The sequence below is a fragment of the Lutjanus erythropterus genome, chromosome 7 (genome assembly GCF_056507025.1).
Source record: "Lutjanus erythropterus isolate fLutEry1 chromosome 7, fLutEry1.hap2, whole genome shotgun sequence".
Lineage (NCBI taxonomy): Eukaryota > Metazoa > Chordata > Actinopteri > Lutjaniformes > Lutjanidae > Lutjanus > Lutjanus erythropterus.
Window position 1 is genome coordinate 36304832 of NC_139323.1, and position 13802 is coordinate 36318633.

The 13802-nt window shown below is 38.1% G+C and overlaps 1 protein-coding gene across 2 annotated transcripts in view; it reads right to left on the minus strand.

The window, feature by feature from the left end:
• Positions 1 to 13408, minus strand: part of atp11b (ATPase phospholipid transporting 11B) — a 66485-nt gene extending 53077 nt beyond the window's left edge. For both annotated transcript variants that reach the window (XM_084723652.1, XM_084723651.1), the window contains exons 1-3: positions 13058 to 13408; positions 1690 to 1806; positions 296 to 385 (exon numbers count right to left, since the gene is read on the minus strand). In XM_084723652.1, coding sequence (XP_084579778.1) covers positions 296 to 385; positions 1690 to 1806; positions 13058 to 13084 — 234 coding nt within the window. In that variant the 5' untranslated portion in view covers positions 13085 to 13408. The remainder of the gene's footprint in view (positions 1 to 295; positions 386 to 1689; positions 1807 to 13057) is intronic.
• Positions 13409 to 13802: the final 394 nt, after the last annotated feature.

The window sequence follows — 13802 nt, forward strand, 5'->3', positions numbered from 1 at the left end:
ACTTCAGCACAAGCTGACGGATGCATTGTGAAGGCCTAACACCTAAGGCTGGCTGTAAAGACACACAAATTACTTAATGTATGGGTGTAATGTTTTAATACACAGGCAGACCTGTCTCTCCAGAAGCCGATGAGTCACTCACTCACGCACAAACAACCACACACACACACACACACACACACATTTGTATTTAGGGCAGGAAAACCGAGGTCACAGTTGACGTGTCGCTGTTTGACTGAGAGAAACAGGTACCTGCAAATAAGAATTGTGTGTGTGCATTTCTGAGTTTCATTACCTGTACAAGGAAAATGATGAGAAAATAGAAGTTGGCTATCCTTCTGAACTGCTCAAACAGATTCTTAGGGACAAAGTTCCAAATTGTGTACTGAAAGAGAAAGAAAAAAAAACAGATAATGTCTTTAAATGTTTTGTTTTAGTAGTCTAAAATCCAAAAATATTCAGTTAAATATGGTAACAAACAAAGAAAAGCCCCAGGCAATCGTTATTGTAGAGCTTTACATTTGCATACAGAGATTTGCATTTAAGAACTAATAAAATACATATAAATAAATATAAAATGCAGATAAAACGAGCCTGTTTCTGATTGGCAGCATTCAGAGTGTAAACCGACACACTGAGTCAACAAATACCATGAAGTAGTTGTTGAAGGATGTGCTGAGTATAACGTCCTCCAGATGACTGCTGTTAAAGAGACTGTTTTTGTTTCACTCTTATGTTTCAATTAATCACTTCCTGTGCAGCATGCTCTTGAACGAAAAGCTGGTGGGTGAAAAAAGGTGTGGCTGAATTTTTGTTTACTCTGTTTACAACCGCCTGCATTTACCTTATTAAGGTGGCAGTGTGTGTTTCTGTCTCTTAAAAGGCATGAAAAAAAATCAATTTAGCTCAGACCAAGGTGACTTCAACCTACTGTCAATCATTTAATCAGCTACCTAATCAATGGCAGCCATCACTGCTGGTGCCAGGCAGCAGCCTCTTTGGATTATTACCCTTTTGTTCAGTCAACAGTCTTACAACTGACCGACTAATCCTCTCACCAACACAAAAGTTTTTTTTTTTTTGTCAGAGTTGATCCTGTTATCAACAAAACATGCTCTACCCCTTATCTTTCTCCCACCACAGCAGAGGACCAGATTCTTAAAAAAAAAAAAAAAAAACACTGGTCATGCTAGTGCCGGATATCAGTATATGAGTTCAGAGTTCCTGTGGGTGACACGTTTTCTTCAGCAATGGTTGCTGTCACTGCACAGGCTCATGCAAGATGTCACGGCTCATAGTTTTTAAAGACAGAAGTGTCTCAAACTGCCTCAATAAATAAATAAATAAATAAATAAACAAACAAACAGCACTTTCACCATTTATCTGTTCTGCACTTCCAGCTAAAGATGCAAAGTCCAAACATGGTGATAGTTTGTGGTGATGAGACAGATTTTAAGAATGCAACTGTGGCAGTTGAAAGAGATAAAGCAAAGATTTGATGCTTCATAAAAGGCTAAAACATAATTCAAGACCAGAATTTTTACGTCCTTTTATTATGCAGACAATAAGCAATAAAATTATTACAAAATCAAGTACCTTAAAATGAAGTGACACACTGCCTCATTCTGACTAACATGAAATCCTCAGTATGCCAAAAATCATATAATGGGCTTAAACAACATTAGGTACCTTGGAGGAGATGATTCTGTTGTCAGCAAAGCGTTGTGGTATGTAGTGGCCATGCTGGGGGAAACGGTTTGCCACATAAACCGTCCTGGTCTCACTCTGATGAGGGGGGTCAAAGCCCTGAGGGAGGGGAGGATACATGAGAAGTGAAAAATGTGGAAAGGGAAGGGAAAAAAGGAAACAGGTTACTTCTATAACAACTTTTGGCACATCCCCTGTACTGTAGTGAACATCTCACTGGTCTCTCACTGATAAACAAATCTAGTTTATATCACAGTTATTTTAATAAGTAGGGAAGCATTAGGACAAAGTTTGAACCTTTGACCTGAATGTATTAACACTAGCGCAGAGCTGAAACAATTAGTAAATTGATTAATTTGCAATTGACAGTAATTACTACAATTATTTTAAAAATTGGTAATTGATCATTGTTTGAATCATTTATCCAGCAAAGATCCCTGAGATGCACTGGTACCAGCTTCTTTAATTTGAATATTTTGTCTTATTTCTGTTTTCCATAATTGCAAACTTAATATTTGTGGGGTTTTGAACTGTTGGTTTGATATTTCACCTTGGGCTTTGGGAAAATGTGAAAGGTTTTTCTTTTTATAATTTTTTAGGCAACAAAAAAATTAAACAATTTGCCAAGACAGTTCTAACTATTATTGAGTAATAGTAATGGGACAAATTTTTATTGCAAATGTCACACTAGTTTCTAAATCTTAAATCTGCAGTAAATCACTGGTCACTCCCCTTAAAAAAAAGCAACATTTAAAATAAATCAGAATTATAGACAATTAACTGTAACAAAGAATCAGATAGTTGTACAGAGGAGATGCAACAGTATGACCTTATTTAACAGGAAGTAATTTTATATTGCTGGCATTAAGCAGAAGTATGTGAGACATGTGAAAGTCTACACCACAATCAAATCCACCTGGGGCAACATTTTGTGCATCTTTTCCATGTGGTTTCAGTTACTGTGAAGCTGAACTTGTAAAACCATATCTCTACAGGACATTATTTCATCTGGTGCAGCAGGATCCTGTAGACACTACGCTAGTGTTATATCACGCAAGTACACAGGATGGCATATAGTTACGGTACAGTGCAAGAGTGAGAACATGATAAATACATGTTTACCTACTGCTCTTTGTTACTGTATGTTTCCATTCAAACACAAATTTCTGATTAGTTAGCCTGATAAGATACGAAGCTGGTTAAAACTTGTTTGACCAGTTGAACACATTTTTCCTTCATTTTAACCTATTAGCAGATAAATCTTAAATATCAACTTATTTAAGAAACATTTTTAGACCCAGCACTGGATTCAAAACAGAACTAGAAGTCTGCGCCAAAACATGTAATATAGCAAACTACCTGAAGTGTGGATCACAGTATCTGGTACAATAGAACACCTTGCTCATCATAGTTTATGCACCAACCCTGTCACACTCTCCTACCCCTAACAAAAAAAAAAATTAAATTACATTCTGGTATAAAAGTAGTTGACTAGCTGGGGTAATCTGTGGTTATATAACCATTAGCAGTGTAAGACAATATCTATATTGAGTATTGTGATATTATGTTTTGTGATTCTGCATCAATTCACAAAAAGCTGCACAGGGCTGCACAATTCATCACAATATTATCAACATCCCAATATGGCCAAGTGCAATATCCAAATCACAGAACCAGAACCAAATCGCAAGTTTTTGAAAAAGGAAATATGTGAGAAAACAACATTATAATGAGATACTGTAGTGCAGCAGAGAAAACAATTTTGTATGGTACAGACCCCAACAAATATATAATCGCTCTATAAATAGTGTTTTTCAGTCAAAATAATTGCAATATCGCTTTTTCACTACCACAAATCTGTATCGTGATATTGTGATACATGCATAGATTCATGACAGTGGTTCATTTTGTCACTAGATAGCAGTGCTGTTATCAATCTTCGCTGTTTTGACTGCATAAAAAGTAAACTGTTTAACTTAGATTTTCTGTCTATTGTAGTGTGTTCTTTATCTCTTTATGTTTTCCTAAAATTAGATTTAAAAATGGCAACATATCGCCTTCAGTATATTAACTTTGTAACCCTTGTATCATGATACCTATCATAGATTCTTGCCAATACACAGGCCTGTTAGCCAACAGGTGGCATTAAGAGGAATTACGATGATCATTATGCAAAACACTCGATTTGTCTTTTAAATTGAAATGCACATTGGTTGTGGTTAGAGCAGCATGGTGGAGCCAGATTTTAAATATCAAAAACACACAAAAAATGAATGCCTTAAGCACTAGTCAATACTAGAGATGCTATTAAAATGATCAGGTAGACATGGTCATTTTTTATCCATTCATCTAAAGACCAAAACAAAGTAATCCATTTTTCCCCATTAAACTCAAAATTTCTTGCTTAGTTCCAACATCATTTTCTAGTACTGTCCTCTGTGTCACACCCTACCTGACTGCTGCACTAAGAAGGTTAAAGCAAGTGCTTGCAATCATTGGCAAATGTTATATGACGTAGGTCCAACACACACCCCCATACGCACACACTGAGGAATGCATCCGGGCCACGTCACTCGGTCCCACACAGCTTCACCTCTGCTTACAGACAGATGTAAGCCATTACTGGCTTTCTGTTTCACTCTCTCAAGCTCTCCATCTGCTGCTGCTTTCTTATGTTTATCATAAAAGCGCGCCACACCTAACACTAAGCATGAAGATCAATGGCATGTTTGTTAGCCTACTGCAGTTTTTACACAGTAATATCACTTTCTCACCTGAGCATGTATACTTTGTTTACTAGGATTAAGTATTTATTCAAGTAGCATGACGTGGAAAGTCTTATTTCCCTTTTACTGATATCGTGTGCCTCATCTCCAAACTTTTCACAGTTTTTAAGATGCTGTAACCACTGTATATCAAAAACAGTATCCTTTCTGTCATAACTTGGCATAAAAACAGTGATGTACTTTTAGGAATGAAAACAAGCTGTTCAGGATTTTCCATTTCCGCTGATCCATTCTTTCCACTTTGCTCACAGCTTTCAAAACATGGTCCATGTGAGGTTTCTTGACCCTGACTTCTTTCTAACTCCACACTCTCACATTTGTTTCATTTCTAACTTGTCTTCCGCCCCAACTGAAGCTGCTTCACCAGACAGCGCTTGAGGCAATTTATCAGATTTAGCCCTGGAGCCAGAAAACAGTTTATATAGTTGTTTTCACATAAACAGTGGCAGTCCGCCCAGTTCAGTAAACAGACATGTATATGCATAAAATCAATGGAGCTCCCCCTTAACATGCAGACAGACCACATATACATTCACTGGGCCCACACCAGTCTAACCAGTGTACTGACTGACTTAGTCATGGCAAACAGCAGCATTTCTCAGCTCTCTGTAAATACACAACCAGTGGGGCACAAAATTAGCACAAGCCTCCAGCCAAATGCTGGTAAAAAATGCAAGTGGCTGGCAGATTTGCTTCATTCACTAGCAAAAAAAAACAACTGGAACCTACTGAGAGCAGGTAAAACATTCATGAGCCATTTGGCTGGTAGACAAAAAGGTTTATTTTGCACCCTGCTGACCAGGGAAGAGCAGCTATCCAAAGGAAGCTCTCACATATTTAGAGTAAATAAATAAGCCCTTGTTAAAACCTCAGTGTGTCCTGCAGTGTCAAATTTGGTTAAACGATAGTTGCAGTAACTAATTGTGAAAAAAGCTCACTTTTATTAGCTGAAAGAATGTCAGTTTCCTCTTCTTATCCTCTTCATTCATCTTTTCTCTTCTTTTCGGGGGGAAGGTCAAATGAGCATGTAAACCATGAAAAATCCTTTTAAAGCAACATCCTGCATCACAGTCACTCAGTTGCACACACAGTATTGCATTCATAGACTACAGCCAGAGTTTCCTGGTGTAGGAAACAGAAACCGGCCCAATACCACCACTGTTTATTTACACTGTCTGCTGAGCGGCTCCCAAGAGGCAGTTACATTTACACAGACATTAAGTAATACAGGATTTCAAGTTAACCTATATGAACCGGCAATTGCAGACACTGACAGGCCAGGAAGTGAGTTTTGTAAGCCACATATCTACACATCTAACAAAATATCTGTTGAGTCACTGGCATTGATCAACAAGCTATTACCTCACCGCAGATAGATTATGGTAATTCTGTACTTCAGAGCGGTTAACATCTTACTCAATACACTTGCATGATCACTGTGAGGAAACTTGTTGATGGTTGTCCACCCAGTTTTTTTAGACAGCCTGAGTGAGGAGTCAGAGTTTCTAGCTCACAAACACATCAACCAGCACTTAACGTTGCATAATCATTAATATGTTTGCACACAGCAGCTCAAGTTGGCTTAAGTGCTGGCTGAGTACATATAAAACTGCCCAGTGTTACTGTAACAAAGATGTGGCCTTGTGAAATTAAGGGAAGCATCTCACACAAAAGTTCTGAAAGCACTGCAATGCAGTAGAGCTGGGCAATAAATCAATATCGTATCGATATCTTGATATGTGACTACATATCGTCTTAGATTTTGAATACCGTTACATCATGATATGGCATGAGTGTTGTCTCTTCCTGATTTTAAAGGATGTTTTACAGTAAAGTGATATAATTTTCCAAACTTACCAGACTGTTCTAGCTGTCCCTCTATCTGCCTTTACCCACTTAGTCTTTATATTAATATTTTTGATGATTATTTGTCACAAATCTCATTGTTTTAACATTTTGTGAAAGCCTACAGTAGTCATCCCTTCACATGGCTTCTGCAAGGTTTTAAAATGTCTTATAAAGTCTAAATCCGATTATCTAAAAACTGAATTATGAAGTTTATATTACTTTTATAAATTTGATTTAAATTCAACTTTGCTTTTAGACGTGTTTCTGGGGGAAACAATGTATCTGTCATGCTGTAAGGACTGCAGAACAAAACCAACATTGAACCAATAAGCACTAATGCAAACTGTCCATATGCTTTTCTGCCAGTATGGCATGAAATAGGTCTTGAATTACATGACAATGGTCTTAAAAATGTCTTCAAAACTCTCAATTTTAACTTGTTCAAACCTGCAGAAACCCTGCTACAATATTGTTGCAATATGTACATCGAGGTATTTGGTCAAAACTTTCATTTGTGCATGTCGCCCAGCCCTAACCTCTTGCCCTAAGACAAATACCGGCTTGTTTCTTCTGATTTCATGGAGAAGGCGACCCGGTGGCAGCCATCAAAAGTAGACAAACAGCCAATCTTCTCATGGATGGTCTCCGTAACTAAAGGAGGTCACATAGAGGCATCAGTAACAACTTCAGACTGCTTCATAACTTAAAAACTCAATGTAGTTGCTTTAAGGCCAGCGTTTGATATAGCTTTTCAAATGGACACTGAAGAATCTAAACAAAATTACATAGTTAGTCACATAATTTGGATTATAAATTTCAGCCAGTGCTACACAACTGCTAGAGATCCTTATTGTACTCAAACAGGATGGGAGCAAGGTAAATGTCATGCAGTATCTTGTTATTCAATCAAGAATGGGCTGTTGTGAACATACACACACTTCGCCACAAAAAAGCACTCAGAGTGGTCAACTGACATCAATCTGTCTGTCGCAACAACAGTAGCAAGTCATTTCTACCTCAAAAAAAAAAAAAAAAAAATACAAATGTGCAGCGATCTCATGAGGACTAGGAATAAGATCTCACCAAGACTACATTTGGAATAAGACTGTAGTATTATTTTATTAGATGATGCTATGGATACTAAAGAGCATTTATTGTCCCTGTGTTATGGCCTCTCCTGAATCAAATGCATAAAATTTATGACCCTCTTTCAGCAGCATTTATTAAAAGACAATAACAGTACACAATATATCAGCAAACAAATGAGTCTTACCTGTATGTAATGCTGCTAAGAATGCAATTACATATCACACATAAAGAGTGTCATGCTGCATTAAGAGGTTAAATATCTGCTTTACATGTTATGCATTTAATGTTTGAGGAGGAGAAAAATAAATCACCAAAATAAGGGAGTCTAAATGGTAAAAACACAGGCAATGGATGGAGCTTTCTGCTGACTCCCAGGACATGCATCCTATCATTTAACTCAGATAAATACACAACTCATATTTACAGCCAAAACAGCAGTTATTCACTTGACCCAGTTCTCTTACTGTATAAGCCCACAACTCTGCTGCACCACAAAAACCAACTAATTTCCTTATTAAAATTATTTTTGGTTATTACAGTTTCAATGGTTAATTCAGTGCAGGCTGTGACTTTTTATATTTTCTTGTGGACCTAAATTACAACTTTTTTACATTTTCAACATTTAGATGTGCTTGAACAGCCAGACTTATTTGAGGAGCAACAGTAATGATGAGCCAAAGACCTAACCCCATGCTTAGAGTGCCAGATTCAGTTATTTGGCATTGCCTCTAGTTGAAAATAACAGATTGAGCAGTAAGGTCTGAAAACTGCATAGAGCTGATGTCAGACTTGGCTGTCAGATAGGTATGACTGGCAGATATTAGGGGCAGTTAGCATTTCATTATGTACATCAGTGGGGCGAATCTAAGCAGAAACCATTTTCCTTTCTTTTATTTCCCTTATTATACCAATCGCAAAAGCGAAGTTGGATTAAACAAGAAGCAGATGAGAAAGATTTTAAAAGTTTTGGACCATTAAGATTGTGCAAAGGAGCTCATCTTGAATATCAGGAATATGTTTTTTTTTAGGGGTCTAAGGTCTTCTGCACATTATCTGACTGAACCTTACAGTCAGAGTGTCCACACTGTAAATAAAAAGCCTCAGTCTCATTTATTTCTGGCAGTATAGCAATGAAAATAATAATGATAATGATGATGATAATACTAGTGCCGTATAGCAATCATTTTTATGTGGCTTTCTGTAACCAATCTCCACAGCTGAAATCAGACTTCCTATTTTGCCCCCCAACCCTCGTGCCCCCATCAATTTGTAGGCCGACAGGTAATTACTACCTGCATAAGGCCTACGAGTCCCACAGTGCCTTGAGGGAATCATTGTCCTGAACAATGGCTGGGCGACAGACTAATGCATCACAACCAAGGTAACGCACTGAGTCGTATCATAGACTAAGAGGCATTTAATCAAATGGGATGAGCTAATCAGAGAGGCAGAGAGTGAGCTGAATAAAGAGCAAGTCTGTAAAAACAGAAAGAAAGACTGCAACACAAAGAGGAAGACAGAGAGCAATAAATTGTAGTCAGATATGGTAGGTGATGCTTTTGACTGTATTACTGATGACAACACTACAGGCATGATAGATATCTAACAACATGCGGCGTGAAAGGAATAGCCTGTAGCAGAGCTACAAATGATGAGGAACTTGACAATTTTATCAAGGGTGGCATGGGATTGCTAATTACTGGCTGCCTCTCTGCTTTATTATAATGAATTATTAGTAGTGCTGGCACCTTGTGATCAGACAGTCGATTGGTTTGTTGTTACACTCTTATCCACCCAAATTCTCATTGGTCAGACGGCTGCTGGTAATAACTTAATAAGAAGAGAAGTGAACATATTTGCAGACCTGAGGTTTTATTTTTGAGTGAGAAGCTATTTACTGAACATGTACTTGGCTCCAAACTAATTAACACCATGTCAAAGTACCAGCACAAATCCCTACATCAGCCCTCAGCCTCAAAGGACAGACGAACAGAGTGGATGAAAAGTTTATTTTTGTTGACAACATATGTGTGGATTTCACTCAACCTGATGGCTTTCTTAATGAATGCCTGCCGGTAACATTTCAAGCTCAGTGATGGGTAAATGTCATTTTTTGGTGTCCCAACTTCAACCTTGAAAGCTGTGAGTTTTGTCATGTTTTATGTTGTTTTAGTGCTTATTTAGTAGGTTATCCTGTTTTATTTAGCACTAGCATGTTGCTAATGTGGCTATTCCCCCAGACTAAGGCGATGCTGGACTAATGTTGTAATTCTAAGGGACAGTTAAAAGAACCATATTAATGCTGAGGCTCATTTGAAGCCAACCATATAGCAGTCGGCTGGATGCAGAAACAATTTTTTTCCCATGTTGCTTTTTGTGTATGTTTGTACTCCACCACTAGCTGCCTTAGCTGTGATGTTGTACTGAAGCTGGCTGGTTCTGCTCTGTGATCCTTGTTGCCACCGTGTACATGTGTGTTGCTGTACATACATTTACTTGATAGACATGCCCTGAAGGTAACAATATAACTTCATGTGAAAAAACATGGTAAAACTGCAGGAATTGCAATGTGCTTGGCTTGTAACTTTTATTAGCATCCACTGAAGCAACCAGGTAGAATGTATTCAGTGCACTGTGGCTTATTTAATTAATTTAGAGATATCATGCACTTTTCCCCCCATCAACCAATCAATTGGTAAGTAGAATTTCAGTCAACCAAGATTTTCTTTTTACACTACCTACATCACACAGCTATAGATTCCTTTTTATTTAATCTGGCATTAAAATCAGTTTGCAGAGACTGATTGAGATGCAAATAATGCATCAAAGTGAGCCTTTAACAACCACTAGCCTGTTTTTGTTTTTTTGGTAAGTGGACATTTTCTTGGTAATGCAGTTGCATGCCGTGACTTTCTAGAAAAGCTTTCTTGCATTGAAGGAATATCTAAAATCCTACATCAGCCATATCAAGCCTTGCTGCAGAACAGCTTTGCATTTACAAAGTATGCCTGAGGGAAATCAGACTCAAAACACAAGCAACAGCTTAATGATATATCACTAAAGTTGTGAAGTGAGGGTAGTTTCTTGCATTACAATAGCTGCTTTTGAACAGCAAGATCACATATCTCAGATGTTCTGAACACGTGGACATGGACTAGGAGTTGCCTGGGAGGTAGGGAATCATTGAAAAAAAAAAAAAAAAAAGATATGGGGCTAGCAATAATATACATACTACAAATTGTGATTTCTCATAAGAAATACTGCAGTGCACAAAAAGTTTCCATGTTTAATAGTTGCAACTGTGCTTGTTATGGTAGTTTTTTTTTTAATGTAAATTCAGCATTTCTAACACGTATGCAGGACTAGTGGAAGAAGACTGACATTTAAAGTCTGCTACACTTTGAATCAGAACTCCCTCCACTTCCCCTTCCCCTCATCCGCTCTCCCTTTTTAATGTGGACCAGTGTCACCAGAAAGAAACTGATAAGCAATTTGTGAAGTAATAAACATCACTGCACTACCTTCCAGCTGATATCAAGGTCAGAAAAATGCCCCCGACAAACTTTTTCCATTAGGCCAGCTGTAGTAAGAATGCATTTTAATTACACTTTTAATTAACTAGGCAGGTCAATTAGATAGGATGGGTCAAATAAACTGTGCTATCTTAAATTAGGAGGAAGCTACCATTTTTATAGTCAAACCTCTGCGGTGGTCTTAGGTCAAAATGAACCACTGAAAAGCAGAAAACTTTTTTGTGCAGCCTGACCAGGTTTTGACTGTTAGTATGGCCTGATGACCACAAAAAGTTACTCTATGGCCACCAAATATTCCATGTATCCTCATTCCATGAGCTTTTACCAACACGTTACTATTGCACAAGCAGCCCAGTTCCTTTGCACCTTCTAGGTCAACACTGTAGCCTACAGAAACAGCGAGCAGAACTCATGCAGCGTTATGGCTTTTGTGTAGTTTTAACATAAGTTTACAATTGGGCCACCAAAAAAATTACTTAGAAATATTTGTCTCTCCCTGTTGACAAACTTGCAGCTCAGCAAGAGTCACTCTAACCCAGTTCACTTCCGTTCACTGAGCCCCCCATGAAACTGTTTGGAGCCACCTGGGGACACCCACCTCCTACTTTGAAAACGTCTGCTCTTACCCATCCCCAAATGAAGAGAGTACTCAGTGACTTGGACATGGGAACTCAGAAAAACCTTAACATTGATTAAACTCACTGGCTGTGGTGACATCAACAGTTTGACCGATGTTTAACTAATCTCATAATATGCACTCATTCATTCATTCACATGGACATGCCCCCCTCACATGCTCAGTCACACCATTCTCATTGACACGGGATAGGTTCTTATCTAAACTTTGAACTCTTTAACAACAGAAATGACCACAAAAATCATATGATATGATATCATATAAACCAGCATGATCGACACATTAATCATTCATTCCTCAGTTCATCCACTGTGCCCCTGTAACTCACTCTGTTTTCTCATCACTTAAAATCAGAACCAGGAAGGAACCATTATTGTCCTTAAACTGCTCTAGATACATATGCCACTGCCTGTCAATGAGTCAACCTAGAGCCATGTTTATAGGCAAACAACAGGTAATTACAGCAAATACAGGATGCTCTCTAAGCATACCATTCAAAGACCATTAAATTTTCACCAGTGCATAAGATTTAGACTATGAAATAAACTAAAACAACGCCGAGCCGATCCAAATCTACCATGAAAGTTAAAATAAGGAACGCTAACTTTATCATTATACTCAAGAGTTTAGACGAATATCATAACTAATATCTATGCTTAAGGTTAGTTTTTTAACTCTCTTAACACAGATAACATGTGAAAAAAGTGCGTCTCAGTGAGTGAGGTAGCAAACGTTTGCAGTAAATGCTAGACGAAAAGGAGCTACCAACGCTGTTAAATGTTTGCCAAGTTTTAGATTGTTAGCCAGCTAGGTAGCCTTAACTTAGTTAACTCTCAGTTCTACTTTTTACAGCGGTAACCGATTAAAAACAACTTCAAAGCAGCGCACAACTCCAAATTTAAATTCAATACGGGCCTGCTTGTTGTTTAGTTAGTTTAGGTTTCAACTAGCTTAGTCAGACGTTTATCAGCTAATTAACATTAGCTAACGAAGAAAGAAGGAAGCTAACACAACCTACACCTGAGTGTCATCAGGTCAAGTCCAGAAGAGAACTCTAGAGTTCCGAAACTCTCGCGAGATTTGTAAGCGTTGTTTCGTCATTATGCATGTTTTAAAAACTAATTATGTTTTATAATGTAACAACGTCGTGGTTAAATAGGTTTAGAGACAAAAAAGACTTGATTAAAGTTAGAGATACGTCGTGGTTTGAGTTAAATCTATCACTCTCGCGAGATGTGTCGTGGATCTGGGGTTCCCTTTTAGACACCACCCTGTCATCACTGCAAGACAGTCAACAATGTTTTGGACACATCGGCAACAGCTAGTTAGGTTAGCTTGCTAAATATTACCCAAATAAAGTTCAAACAGCTTTCTATGGGCTAAGCCTTGTATTAAGGAACTACTGTTGAGATATAATGAGGACTAATGTTATGACAAAGGTAGGAGAGCAGTTTTACCAGCTGCTGTCGTATCCACCGTAGCATCCTTGCGAAAATACGTTCGAAGTAGCCAGCACAGCCGCTAGCCCAGCGCTAGCAACTAGCTACTCCGACAAAACCGTCCCGAACCATAAATATCTCCCCCCGAAGGCAGCTCCTCTCAGTCGCATTACGCGACACATTCATGCAGTGCAACTGTGCAAAAGAATAAATCCGATATTTCCCATTCCGTGTGAATGTCAGCCAAAAGATCCCCCGGTAAAAGTGACAGACGGCTGGCCACGGAGTCCCAGCGAGCTACACTACATCTCTACTCTGTTTCCCCCTGCCAGCACACAGCTCTGAGCAGCAGACACTGACTGCTCTCTAGCGGCCTCTCAACGCCCCCTGCCTGCCTGCTGTCTGCACTCACACATGATCAGATAGATGGATAGATTGGTAGATATCTCCTGACAAATTTATTGATGTCTCTTGTATTTCTATACTTTATATTTGCACTTTAATTTTTTTTATTCTTCATATTTTTCTTCGCTTTTATATTTTGTTTCATCGTTTAATGGCATTCAGAGTGGAAGACTTTTGCTTTTAACTGTGTATATGACAATAAAAGGCATTTACTGACAGAGTACTGAAAATCTGTACTCAAGTACAAGAACTATTACATTGCTAAAATATTACTCAATTACAAGTAAAAGTACTAGTGTTAGAGAAAGTATTCATCAAAAAAACTACTCAGAGTATTAGTTACTTTTAACCAATGATG